This window comes from Pelophylax lessonae, assembly GCF_965119305.1.
Source record: "Pelophylax lessonae genome assembly, contig: HAP1_SCAFFOLD_204, whole genome shotgun sequence".
NCBI classification, from domain to species: Eukaryota; Metazoa; Chordata; class Amphibia; order Anura; family Ranidae; genus Pelophylax; species Pelophylax lessonae.
Window position 1 is genome coordinate 234094 of NW_028120113.1, and position 14511 is coordinate 248604.

General features: G+C 46.3%; 1 protein-coding gene across 1 annotated transcript in view; it reads right to left on the reverse strand.

Moving 5' to 3' along the window:
* Positions 1 to 14511, reverse strand: part of LOC309543559 (uncharacterized protein) — a 57270-nt gene that overhangs the window by 10574 nt on the left and 32185 nt on the right. The window contains exons 7-9 of the mRNA XM_082276030.1: positions 13873 to 13980; positions 10798 to 10868; positions 9014 to 9137 (exon numbers count right to left, since the gene is read on the reverse strand). Of these exons, the coding sequence (XP_082132156.1) occupies positions 9014 to 9137; positions 10798 to 10868; positions 13873 to 13980 (303 nt within the window). The remainder of the gene's footprint in view (positions 1 to 9013; positions 9138 to 10797; positions 10869 to 13872; positions 13981 to 14511) is intronic.

Here is a 14511-nt window from a genome sequence, read left to right on the forward strand (position 1 = left end):
AGTCTCTGACCATCTCCTGTACCATGTCTGCAGTCTCTGACCGTCTCCTGTACTATGTCTCATGAAGTCACGGCTCCTCTTCTTCGGTCACATGAAGTCACGGCTCCTCTTCTTCGGTGACATGATGTCATGGCTCCTCTTCTTTAGTCACATGATGTCATGGCTCCTCTTCTTCAGTCACATGATGTCACGGCTCCTCTTCTTCGGTGACATGAAGTCACGGCTCCTTTTCTTCAGTCACATGAAGTCACGGCTCCTCTTCTTCGGTCACATGATGTGACGTCTCCTCTTCTTTAGTCACATGATGTCACGGCTCTTCCTCTTTAGTCACATGATGTCACGGCTCCTCCTCTTTAGTCACATGATGTCACTGTAATGGTATCGTGCGTTGGCACCCTAGTTTGTCAGGCCGCCATTTCGTTCAAACGCTGTCGCAAGCATCCATCTTGTGTTGCGAGCTTAGTGGACAGTGTTGAAAATGGTTATTCTTACCAGCCTCCTCCCCCCAGCCTTTTGCAGTGTTAATGGCCCCCTGGGTCACTGAATGCCAGGTTCCTGCACAGCTGACATTTTTCACAACTTTACTATACACAAGCAGATTGACCGCACAGACATTCCGTCTCCTCGTGCTCTAGAGTTAATCGGTAATCTGAACACAGCATATGGATCCTAGGTCATTCGGAACATGACACAGTTAACCACAAAACATTCTAACTTTATACCCAAGCAAGATATGTCTCTAGAAAGTAGATATTTGGGTGCCCCATAAAATACCAATCGAATTAAGACCCAACACGGACACCTTCATGCCTAGGAAAGATAAGCTAGCGATCCGATGCCGTACAGGTCAGTGGTTATTCCGAGATAGGCCATGTTTAGTATCGAAAGATAGGACATTCAAAACCGGACCATAAAATATCGGTTTCAAGCATGTAACCGTTTCAGCACTCAAGATATGAGTGCTTTTATTAATCTGTCAAACGGGGAGGTCCCTTAGCAGTTTATAGACTCAGAGCCTATTGGCTAAAGCCCCGTACACACGTACCGATGGTCGGCTTACAAATGTTCCTCTTTTCTCCCCGGGATGTCGGTGTCTGCTGAAAAGTGCAAAGACAGCACAAGGACAGCACAAGAATTTTGTCCGCCGACTGCAGAAGTGATGTCATGTAATGGTTAACTTTCCCTGTGTTTTCTATTTTCTGAGCATGCCCAGTCTTGCAAATCTGCGGTCTGTCGGCCGAATTGTGTACTGACAGGCGAACAATCGTCCGTTCTGGTGTCGGCATACAAATATTTTCATGTTTGCACGAAAGACTTTTGTCCGCGGATTGTGCGCAGACATCTGTCGGAGGCACCATACTAACACGCGTACAATCGGCAGATCCTTCGTCCACCGACGTTTGTATGCCGACGATCGGTACGTGTGTACGGGCCTTAAGTACTTCTGGTGACGCCCCCCTGGAGGGTCAGAGAAAAACACAGGAACTGAGAGAGCAGTCAGTTCTGATCCCACCATCGAAGCCATAACATCGCCCAAGGGGAACCAATCATACCTGTTCAGCTTCTGAAGGTAATACCAGGACTGTTGCAAGTATTTCCATTCTTTATATTCATATTTCTAAATTGCTGTATTGTGTCTCTATTTCTTTGTAACCATTTTTCTGTAAATATTTTTATTCGCACCAATCTTCACCTTTCTTATAATAAAACCTTATTTGGAAAAGTGTTAATTTGTCTCTAAGCTCTTAAACGCAAACTGACCCAAACGAACCTGTCTCCTGAAGAGCGCTACTGTGTGTTACAGACGGTTATTCTAAAGTCATAATTTATATTTGTAAAACCACGAGCGTCCTCTAGGCTCATTATAACGTAGAGGTGGTGGCAGAGAAAGGGTTAATCGTTTAATTAACCTGGTGACAATCGTTCTCAGTCTGCTGGCATCTAGATTGTGGTCCCGCAAGCTGGACAATCTTTGTGCTGGGTGCAGCTGAGAGTGGTATTGTTACGCAAGTGACGGCAGGGTGTGAGATTGCTTGGTCTTTGGTCACGAGTTGGATGAGAAGGCCAGGGGTCTGATACCCGCCACCGTCACAGTCACGGCTCTTCTTCTTCGGTCACATGATGTCACAGCTCCTCTTCTTCGGTCTTCTTCCTCTGCAGTTGGCGGTTCAGAATGCTGCAGAGAGGACCTCTTCTTGTAATGTTCTCCTCTTCTTCAGTCACATGATGTCACTGCTCCTCTTCTTCGGTCACATGATGTCACGGCTCCTCTTCTTCGCTCACATGAAGTCACGGCTCCTCCTCTTCGGTCACATGATGTCACGGCTCCTCTTCTTCGATCACATGAAGTCACGGCTCCTCTTCTTCGATCACATGATGTCACGGCTCCTCTTCTTCGGTCACATGAAGTCACGGCTCCCCCTATTCGGTCACATGATGTCACGGCTCCTCTTCTTCGGTCACATGTCACGGCTCCTCTTCTTTATTCACATGATGTCATGGATCCTCTTCTTCGGTCACATGATGTCACGGATCCTCTTCTTCGGTCACATGATGTCATGGCTCCTCTTCTTCGGTCACATGATGTCACGGCTCCTCTTCTTCGGTCACATGATGTCATGGCTCCTCTTTTTCTTCTTCGGTCACATGATGTCACGGCTCCTCTTCTTCGGTCACATGATGTCACGGCTCCTCTTCTTCGGTCACATGATGTCACGGCTCCTCCTCTTCGGTCTTCTTCCTCTGCAGTAGGCAGATCCGGATGCCGCAGAGAGGACCTCTTCTTATAATGTTCTCCTCTGCTTAGGAAGTGAGTTGAAGGATTCACCCCTGAAGAAGACCAGTGCTGGACCTGGGAGTGGTGACCCTGAGGGGGGGGGGCAGCACCAGAGAGGAGCGGAGTATTGCAGCGAAAGCTTTTTTCGGTATAATAAGTACTGGATAGCTAATATTTCATTTGGAGTTATTATTATTATTTCAGGTTCTTATATAGCGCTGTCAATTTACGCAGCGCTTTACATATACATTACACATTCACATCAGTCCCTGCCCTCGAGGAGCTTACAATCTAAGGTCCCTAACTCACATACATACACAGTAGGGCCAATTTTTATACAGGATCCAATTAACCTCCAGCATGTCTTTGGAGTGTGGGAGGAAACCGGAGTACCCGGAGGAAACCCATGCAGGCACAGGGAGAACATGCAAACTCCAGGCAGGCAGTGTCGTTGGGATGTATTGGTCATGTGACTCCAGGGGTCTTGCTGGGGCTGATCACATGACACAGGCAGATCCCCTCCAATGAACATTCACCTTAGGGAAGTCACTGTAGGGGGCAGAAGCGAGTAAAATCAATGCAATGTGTGGTAATGACCCGGAGACTGTTGTGTTCTCCCCCATAGAAATACATTTCTCTTTAATTAGGAAACCGCAGAACAGAAGAATAATAATAAGGAGGGAAGAGCCTGCGCCAAATGTTCATGCTTCGTCTGTGCTTCCGGAAGGCAGAACCGCAGCACACCGGACAGTCCATCGGAAAATGTTTTGGGAAGGATGTTGAGGGAAAAATGTGTTTCTTGTGGACAGATAAGATCAGTCCAATGTTCTCATCGTCCAAAAAACATTTCACATCATGGGAGGAATCAAACCGCAAATCATGATTAAAAATAAATCCAACTTCATCAACCAAAGCAAGAGGAAGCCCCAACCGGGAGAATGCAGCCAACAACGTCTACGGCATCTGTGCTGGCTTCCTGCTTATAGTCTAATTTATACAATATATGGGCAGGTGACCTCTATGGCCAAAAGTATGTGAATCCCCCTCCAATGATGGAGTTCAGGTGTCTCCAGTAACCCCCCCCCGGCATACAAAGCCAGCTCCATAAAGACATGCTGTGACCAGTTTGGTGAGGAGGAACTCCAGTGTCCTGTACAGAGCCATGACCTCATCCCTACTTTTGGAGGACTTTGGATGTCCAACATCAGTACGTGCCCTTAACCCTACAGAACACCTTTGGGAAAAGGTCATTTTACCCCAAGGGTATTCAGTGGGTTTAAGGTAACGGAGGAACTCAAGTGCCCTGCACAGAGCCCCGACCTCATCCCTACTGATCGGCTTTGTGATGAATTGGAGCGCCAATGGTGAGCCAGGTCTACTCATACAACATCAATACCTGACCTCACAAATGGGCACAAATTCCTACAAAAACGCTCCAAAATCTTGTGGAAAGCTTTCCCAGAAGAGTGGAGGATGTTATAGTCTCAAGGGTGGAGTGGGGGGTCAATTACATATTTTCAGCCATGGTTTTGGAATGGGACATCCAACAAGCACAGAGCCCTGGCCTCAACCCTAATGAACACCTTCGGGATGAATAGGTGGTGAGCCATGTCTTCTCATCCAACATCAGTACCTGACCTCACAAATGGCCACAAATTTCCACATTTTTGTGAAAAATCTCCCAGAACATTGCAGGCCACTTGAACACCCCCTCCAAGTCAAGGATTGTTGGGAGGCATCCTGACCAACTGTAGGAATCTGCACCGAAATCTTGCAGAAAGCCTTGCCATAACAATGGAAGATAAGGTGGGAGAATTCCACATTCATGGTCCTAACTTCAACCCTTCTGAACCCCTTTGGGATGAATTGGAATGCCAATTGTGAGCCAGGTCTTCTCAGCCAACATCAGTACCTGACCTCACAAATGGGCACAAATTTCCAAATTCTTGTGGAAAATCTCCCAGAACATTGGAGGCCACTTGGTTCCAAAAGAAGGACAGCTCCTCCAACTCAGGGATTGTTGGGAGGCATCCTGACCAACTGTAGGAATCTGCACCGAAATCTTGCAGAAAGCCTTGCCATAACAGTGGAAGATAAGGTGGGAGAACTCCATGGTCCTAACTTGAGAGAACTCCAATGGTCCGAACTTCAACCCTTCCAACATGGAGAACTCCAATGGTCCTAACTTCAACCCTTCCAACATGGAGAACTCCAATGGTCCTAACTTCAACCCTTCTAACATGGAGAACTCCAATGGTCCTAACTTCAACCCTTCTAACATGGAGAACTCCAATGGTCCGAACTTCAACCCTTCTAACATGGAGAACTCCAATGGTCCTAACTTCAACCCTTCCAACATGGAGAACTCCAATGGTCCTAACTTCAACCCTTCCAACATGGAGAACTCCAATGGTCCTAACTTCAACCCTTCCAACACGGAGAACTCCAATGGTCCTAACTTCAACCCTTCCAACACAGAGAACTCCAATGGTCCTAACTTCAACCCTTCCAACACGGAGAACTCCAATGGTCCTAACTTCAACCCTTCCAACACAGAGAACTCCAATGGTCCTAACTTCAACCCTTCCAACACGGAGAACTCCAATGGTCCTAACTTCAACCGTTCAACATGGAGAACTTCTAACATGGAGAACTTCAATGGTCCTAACTTCAACCCTTCCAACATGGAGAACTCCAATGGTCCTAACTTCAACCCTTCCAACATGGAGAACTCCAATGGTCCTAACTTCAACCCTTCCAACATGGAGAACTCCACATTAATGGTCCTAACTTCAACCCTTCTAACATGGAGAACTCCAATGGTCCTAACTTCAACCCTTCTAACATGGAGAACTCCAATGGTCCTAACTTCAACCCTTCCAACATGGAGAACTCCAATGGTCCTAACTTCAACCCTTCCAACATGGAGAACTCCAATGGTCCTAACTTCAACCCTTCCAACACGGAGAACTCCAATGGTCCTAACTTCAACCCTTCCAACACGGAGAACTCCAATGGTCCTAACTTCAACCCTTCAACATGGAGAACTTCTAACATGGAGAACTCCAATGGTCCTAACTTCAACCCTTCCAACATGGAGAACTCCAATGGTCCTAACTTCAACCCTTCCAACACGGAGAACTCCAATGGTCCTAACTTCAACTCTTCAACATGGAGAACTTCTAACATGGAGAACTCCAATGGTCCTAACTTCAACCCTTCTAACATGGAGAACTCCACATTCATGGTCCTAACTTCAACCCTTCTGAACACCTTTGGGATGAATTGGAATGCTAATTGTGAGCCAGGTCTTCTCAGCCAACATCAGTACCTGACCTCACGAATGGGCGCAGATTCCAGCAGACACCCTCCAATATCTTGTTGGAAACCTTTCCAGAAGAGTGGAGGATGGTATAGGCACAAAGGGGGTGCAACTCCGTATTACTGGCTATGAGGGGGTGCGCAACTCCATTTTACTAGCCATGAGGGGGGGCACAACTCCATATTACTGGTCATGAGGGGGGGGGCACAACTCCATATTACTGGTCATGAGGGGGGGGGCACAACTCCATATTACTGGTCATGAGGGGGGGGCACAACTCCATATTACTGGTCATGAGGGGGGGGCACAACTCCATATTACTGGCCATGAGGGGGGTGCGCAACTCCATTTTAATTGCCATTGGTTGGAATGGGAGATTTGTTCGCACCATGAAGAGCCCACTAAATGTACACAATGTATCCAACCATATCTTATAGGTGTGATGGTCGGGTGTCCATAGCCTGGGATGATGTGAATTGTCAGGATGGTGGAATAGTCATTCTACCCAATAAGTCCGCTACTAAATATATACAAGCCTAGCGCTCAGCTGCTTCCATTACACCACTTTATACCCAGAGCCAAGAGCGGTGCCAACACAACAAGGGAGACGTCTAAATAAAAGGCTGATGAGAAGCAGAGTTAGAAGTCAGCAGAGAGGAAGCCGTGCGAAGATTCATCGCCTTCTCTGGAACCCTAATATGGTTCTGAGAGCAAAGTAAGGAAAACACCGCTCCCGGAATAACAACTTGGAAATGTTGCGCTAATATTTCACAGAGCTTCCAGGGATCCTCGTCCGTATCTGTCCATAATGTATATTATACACAGAAAACATCACATCTGACTGGGGAAAAATACCATGCTGGATATCTATACTGGTATGGACTGGGTAATGTGTTAGGATCTATACTGGTATGGACTGGGGAATGTGTTAGGATCTATACTGGTATGGACTGGGTAATGTGTTAGGATCTATACTGGTATGGACTGGGTAATGTGTTAGGATCTATACTGGTATGGACTGGGGAATGTGTTAGGATCTATACTGGTATGGACTGGGGAATGTGTTAGGATCTATACTGGTATGGACTGGGTAATGTGTTAGGATCTATACTGGTATGGACTGGGTAATGTGTTAGGATCTATACTGGTATGGACTGGGTAATGTGTTAGGATCTATACTGGTATGGACTGGGTAATGTGTTAGGATCTATAATGGTATGGGCTGGGTAATGTGTTAGGATCTATACTGGTATGGACTGGGGAATGTGTTAGGATCTATACTGGTATGGACTGGGTAATGTGTTAGGATCTATACTGGTATGGACTGGGTAATGTGTTAGGATCTATACTGGTATGGACTGGGGAATGTGTTAGGATCTATACTGGTATGGACTGGGGAATGTGTTAGGATCTATACTGGTATGGACTGGGTAATGTGTTAGGATCTATACTGGTATGGACTGGGTAATGTGTTAGGATCTATACTGGTATGGACTGGGTAATGTGTTAGGATCTATACTGGTATGGACTGGGTAATGTGTTAGGATCTATAATGGTATGGGCTGGGTAATGTGTTAGGATCTATACTGGTATGGACTGGGGAATGTGTTAGGATCTATACTGGTATGGACTGGGTAATGTGTTAGGATCTATACTGGTAAGGACTGGGGAATGTGTTAGGATCTATACTGGTATGGACTGGGGAATGTGTTAGGATCTATACTGGTATGGACTGGGTAATGTGTTAGGATCTATACTGGTATGGACTGGGTAATGTGTTAGGATCTATACTGGTATGGACTGGGTAATGTGTTAGGATCTATACTGGTATGGACTGGGGAATGTGTTAGGATCTATACTGGTATGGACTGGGTAATGTGTTAGGATCTATACTGGTATGGACTGGGTAATGTGTTAGGATCTACACTGGTATGGACTGGGTAATGTGTTAGGATCTACACTGGTATGGACTGGGGAATGTGTTAGGATCTATACTGGTATGGACTGGGTAATGTGCTAGGATCTATAGTGGTATGGACTGGGTAATGTGTTAGGATCTATACTGGTACGGACTGGGGAATGTGTTAGGATCTATACTGGTAAGGACTGGGGAATGTGTTAGGATCTATACTGGTATGGACTGGGGAATGTGTTAGGATCTATACTGGTAAGGACTGGGGAATGTGTTAGGATCTACACTGGTATGGACTGGGGAATGTGTTAGGATCTATACTGGTATGGACTGGGTAATGTGCTAGGATCTATAGTGGTATGGACTGGGTAATGTGTTAGGATCTATACTGGTAAGGACTGGGGAATGTGTTAGGATCTATACTGGTACGGAGTAGGTAATGTGTTAGGATCTATACTGGTATGGACTGGGGAATGTGTTAGGATCTATACTGGTATGGAGTGGGTTAACAATAAACAACAATAAGTCTTCCCATGCAACAATAGAAAAAACAGTAAAATAGATCCCTTGCAATCAACAACAATAGCCCCCCAACAACAATAGCCCCCCTCACCAATAAAACTTCCACTGCAACAATAGCCCCCCAGCAACAATAGTTCCCAAAGCAGCAACAAATCCTCTACTGCAACAATACCCCCCCCCCCCACAACAAAAATTGCCATCCAGCAACAATAGATTCACCCCAGCAACAATAGATCCCCTGGCAGCCAGCATCAATAGGTCATTCAGCTCACCCCACTGACCCCAGCACCCCTTTGCCATTGCATACATTCAGACTGGAGGTTCCGGAACTGCGTTCCCCCGCGTTCCCGCTGAAAAAAAGCCCTGAGTAAGGCACTCATTTAGAATTGTAATAAAAGCCGTGACTGAGTAGAACACACATAGAAATTACTACCAAATAATCACTCCCATGATTTCTTATAAAATATTTGATCAGTTTTACCTCTAAGAATTCTTCCATTTGTTGTCTCAGCTCTTCTTCCTCTTCTGCAGCCAGATTCTTCTGCATTGCCTTCACCCGGGATTGCAGTTTATCAAACTCCTCCAACAAGTTTTCTTCAGACAGTCTGTCATGAAAGGAGAGATTTGTCAGGACAGGAAGTGATGGAAAATCTCCCCAACAGGGGTAAAAGGGACACAGATGGCAACATTGTCAGTACAGTGAGGAAGAACTTCTGACAAAGTCCTATTGCTGTCTATAGTGGCAACTACTCTCCATTTATTGTACTGGTGTCACAGGGACAGGAAGTGATGGCAAATCTCCCCAACGGGGGTCACAGACTGAAAATAAAACCTAAAAGAAATCTGAACACTTTTAATTACGCATTAAAAAAAAGCTAAGATAAGGTTTTGTCCGGAGTCAGCGGATCTCCCCACGGATGGGGATGAGTCCCTACATGATTGGTTGTCTATATGTAAGCTGTATTCTGACTGTGACCCCGTGTTTTACATTCGGATATAATTCATGCAGCTCATTAACATCAATTGTAATGCCGTTTTGTAGATACTCCTCCTACATCTCCTGATGAAGCCGATCTATGATCAGGGAAACGCGTTGATGGTGATCCTCATCCCACGGAAGGAATCAGGTATGGAAAAATCTTTAGTACATATGATCGTGAGGATATCCGAGTTTTCTGAGCATCCGGTGTTTGAGGCTATATTCAGTATCTCACAAAAGTAAGTACACCCCTGCCATTCTATCTTTTCATGTGACAACACTGTGCATCATCTTTAGAAGAGGCTTCCTTCTGGGATGACAGCCATGCAGACCAATTTGATGCAGTGTGCGGCGTATGGTCTGAGCACTGACAGGCTGACCCCTCCCCCACCCCTTCACCCTCTGCAGCAATGCTGGCAGCACTCATACGTCTATTTCCCATAGACAACCTCTGGATATGACGCTGAGCACGTGCACTCAACTTCTTTGGTGGACCATGGTGAGGCCTGTTCTGAGTGGAACCTGTCCTGGTAAACCACTGCATGGTCTTGGCCACCGTGCTGCAGCTCAGTTTCAGGGTCTTGGCAATCTTCTTATAGCCTAGGCCATCTTTATGTAGAGCAACAATTCTTTTTTTCAGATCCTCAGAGAGTTCTTTGCCATGAGGTGCCATGTTGAACTTCCAGTGACCAGTATGAGAGAGTGAGAGCGATGACACCAAATTTAACACACCTGCTCCCCATTCACACCTGAGACCTTGTAACACTAACGAGTCACATGACACCGGGGAGGGGAAATTTGGAGATTGTCACTTAGGGGTGTACTGACTTTTGTTGCCAGCGGTTTAGACATTAATGGCTGTGTGTTGAGTTATTTTGAGGGGACAGTAAATTTACACTGTTATACAAGCTGTACACTCACTACTTTACATTGTAGCAAAGTGTCATTTCTTCAGTGTTGTCACATGGGAGGGGTGTACTTACTTTTGTCAGATACTGTATATGGGGGGTATAAATATCGATATTGTGCACCATCTGATACATACAACTCCATGGACTGGTGTTCTTTTATGAGATGATAAGATTTATAGTAATAAAACTTTTTTTTATGATATAGTTTATGATTTGTTTTGCTACTTTGGCACCTATAAAGTCTCATAGTATAATAAGGGTCTTCTATGTAATAATATATTCCCCCGGAGGGTCACTTACCTGCTGGCACCTATAGTCTCATAGTATAATAAGGGTCTTCTATGGAATAATATATTCCCCCGGAGGGTCACTTACCTGCTGGCACTTTGAACATGCTTTAATGAGTCAGCAAATGAGAGATATTTGGGATCTTTCTTCTGGACTTCCTGTGTGCAGAGAAAAATAAGAGGATAGAAGTCGCACATAAGGCATCCAATAACAATGGCTGAGGGTTCACTTATGCATGCTTTAACCAATTGCCCTCTGGAAAATCTACCCCCCCCCCCCCCCCCTTCATGACCAGGCCCTATTTTGCGATTCGGCACTGCGTTACTTTAACTGACAATTGTGCGGTCATGCGACGCTGTACCCAGATAACATTGATGTCCTTTTTTTCCCACAAACAGAGCTTTATTTCGGGGGTATTTGATCACCTCTGCGATTTTATTATTTTTTTCCCTATAAACAAAAAAAGAGCGACAATTTAACAAAATAAAAAAAAACTTTATTTTTATTTTCTGCTATAAAATATCCAATAAAAAATGAAAAAAAATCGAATTTCTTCATAAATTAAACAATATAAGAGCGATAATTTAAAAAAAAAAACAATATTTTTATTTTCTGCCCCCCCCCCATGGCCGCTAATAAGGAGTTGTCCCCTCTCGTGTCCATAACATCCCCCACTCTTCCTCACATGGCCTTTAATACAGAGTGCCCCTCCCATGGCCACTAATTCTAATTTAGGCCCCGTTCACATAGCAGCGACGCTACTTCCCAGGGCAACCTCCAAGGTCTCGGCGCGCTGCTCGCCCCGCGACCTCGGAGCGGCCGGTACGGACTTCATAACATTGAAGTCAATGACGGTCACTCCGGGTCGCCCCAAAGAAGCTCCGAACCCTCTTTCTAAGTCTGAGTGACTTGTGTCGCTCCTATTAGAACGGGTCCGCAGCTTCCCTATGGGAGGCGACCTACGGCGACCTGTGAGGCGACCAGGTCGCCTCACAGGTCGCCCCAGTGTGAACGGGGACTTAGAGTTGCCCCTCTCCCCATAGCCAATATTATGGAATTGCCCCCCCCATCATGGCCGCTAATAAGGAGTTGCTCCCTTCCCCATGGCCTTTAATAAGGATGCGACCCCTCTTGTGTCCGAAACATCCCCCACTCTTCTAGGAAGGCTTTCCACAAGATGTTGGAGGGTATCTGTGCCCATTTGTGAGGTCAGGTACTGATGTCGGATGAGAAAACCTAACTCGCCATCGGCATTCCAATTCACTCCACAGGTGTTCAGTAGGGTTGAGGTCAGGGCTCTGTGCAGGGCAATGGAGTTGGACACACCATCATAAACCCTGGTCATTAATATGGAGCTGCCTGGTGTTGTAGCTATAACATCCTCAACTTCTTGTAAGGTCTTCAATATGATTTTGGAGGGTATCTGTGGGAATTTGTCCCATTTATGAGGTCAGGTACTGATGTTGGATGCGAAGACCTGGATCACATGTTGGGTCTCACATTGAGCACGAAAAAAAAAGGCCCTGGTCACAATTGGTGTTCCAATTCATCCCAAAGTATTCAGTAGGGATGAGGCCAGGGCTCTGTGCAGGACACCTAAGTTCCTTCATGACCTCAAACCTACAGAACACCTTTGGATGGGAAGATACTGATGAGCAAGTACTGATGCTAGGTGAGAAGACCTGATAGGTCTAGGTTATAGGTTATAGGTCTAAGTCTAGGTTATAGGTCTAGGCCTAGGTGAGAAGACCATCTAGTCCTAGGTGAGAAGACCTTATAGGTCTAGGCCTAGGTGAGAAGACCTTATAGATCTAGGCCTAGGTCTAGGTTATAGGTCTAGGTTATAGGTCTAGGTGAGAAGACCTTATAGGTCTAGGCCTAGGTGAGAAGACCCTATAGGTCTAGGCCTAGGTGAGAAGACCTTATAGGTCTAGGCCTAGGTGAGAAGAGCTTATACCAAAGGTCTCCTGAAAGTAGGGATGAGGTCAGGGCTCTGTGCAGGACACTGGAGTTCCTCCACACAAAACTGGTCACACCATGTCTTTATGGAGCTGGCTTTGTACAGGGGGAGGGCACAGTCATGGGGAACAGAAAAGGGTCTTCACCAAACTGTTACCACAAGGCTGAGAACAATTGTCTACAATGCCTTTGTATGATGGAGGATTACCAGGACCCTTCACTGGAGACATCTGAACATCATTGGGGGGGGGGCATACATTTGACCACAGAGGTAGGTGTGATGGTCAGGGGGGGGGTACATACATTTGACCACAGAGGTAGGTGTGATGGTCGGGGTGGGGGTACATACATTTGACCACAGAGGTAGGTGTGATGGTCAGGGGGGGGGTACATACATTTGACCACAGAGGTAGGTGTGATGGTCGGGGGGGGGGTTACATACATTTGACCACAGAGGTAGGTGTGATGGTCGGGGGGGGGTACATACATTTGACCACAGAGGTAGGTGTGATGGTCGGGGGGGGGGGACATACATTTGACCACAGAGGTAGGTGTGATGGTTGGGGGGGGGGTACATATATTTGACCACAGAGGTAGGTGTGATGGTCGGGGGGGGGGTACATACATTTGACCACAGAGGTAGGTGTGATGGTCGGGGTGGGGGTACATACATTTGACCACAGAGGTAGGTGTGATGGTCAGGGGGGGGGTACATACATTTGACCACAGAGGTAGGTGTGATGGTCGGGGTGGGGGTACATACATTTGACCACAGAGGTAGGTGTGATGGTCAGTGGGGGGGGTACATACATTTGACCACAGAGGTAGGTGTGATGGTCAGTGGGGGGGGTACATACATTTGACCACAGAGGTAGGTGTGATGGTCGGGGGGGGGTACATACATTTGACCACAGAGGTAGGTGTGATGGTCGGGGGGGGGTACATACATTTGACCACAGAGGTAGGTGTGATGGTCAGGGGATGACATACGTTTGGCCTTATATTGTATATTTATACATGGAATGCTTATGTTCCTTACAGACCCTAAGAGAGGACTAATCAGAGAAGTGCCTTTCTTCTCCCCTCCCCCACACAAAAAATGTACAGAATTTGTAGAATAGTTTGGTTGACGTTCCGGGTCACTTTATACGCCCCCTCCCGGGTCCCGGACCTTTGTCTTTCTATTCACTTCCATTCACATACCATGACTACGAAATGCAGAAGATTCATCCCAGGTTTGTTGGCTTTGGTGTCAGCAAGTTTGAGCAGAGATGACACCCGGAAACCGGCCGCATTCCCAGCATATCCACCCTGCGAAAACACAACCGGGCGTCACCCAACCAAGACAACTAAAACAAGCATGGAGGACAATACATGGAGGTCAATACATGGAGGACAGTACATGGAGGACAGTACATGGAGGACAATACATGGAGGACAATACATGGAGGACAGTACATGGAGGACAATACATAGAGGACAGTACATGGAGGACAGTACATGGAGGACAATACATGGAGGACAGTACATGGAGGACAATACATAGAGGACAATACATGGAGGACAGTACATGGAGGACAATACATAGAGGACAGTACATGGAGGACAGTACATGGAGGACAATACATAGAGGACAGTACATGGAGGACAATACATGGAGGACAATACATGGAGGACAGTACATGGAGGACAATACATAGAGGACAGTACATGGAGGACAGTACATGGAGGACAATACATGGAGGACAATACATGGAGGACAGTACATGGAGGACAATACATAGAGGACAGTACATGGAGGACAGTACATGGAGGACAATACATGGAGGACAGTACATGGAG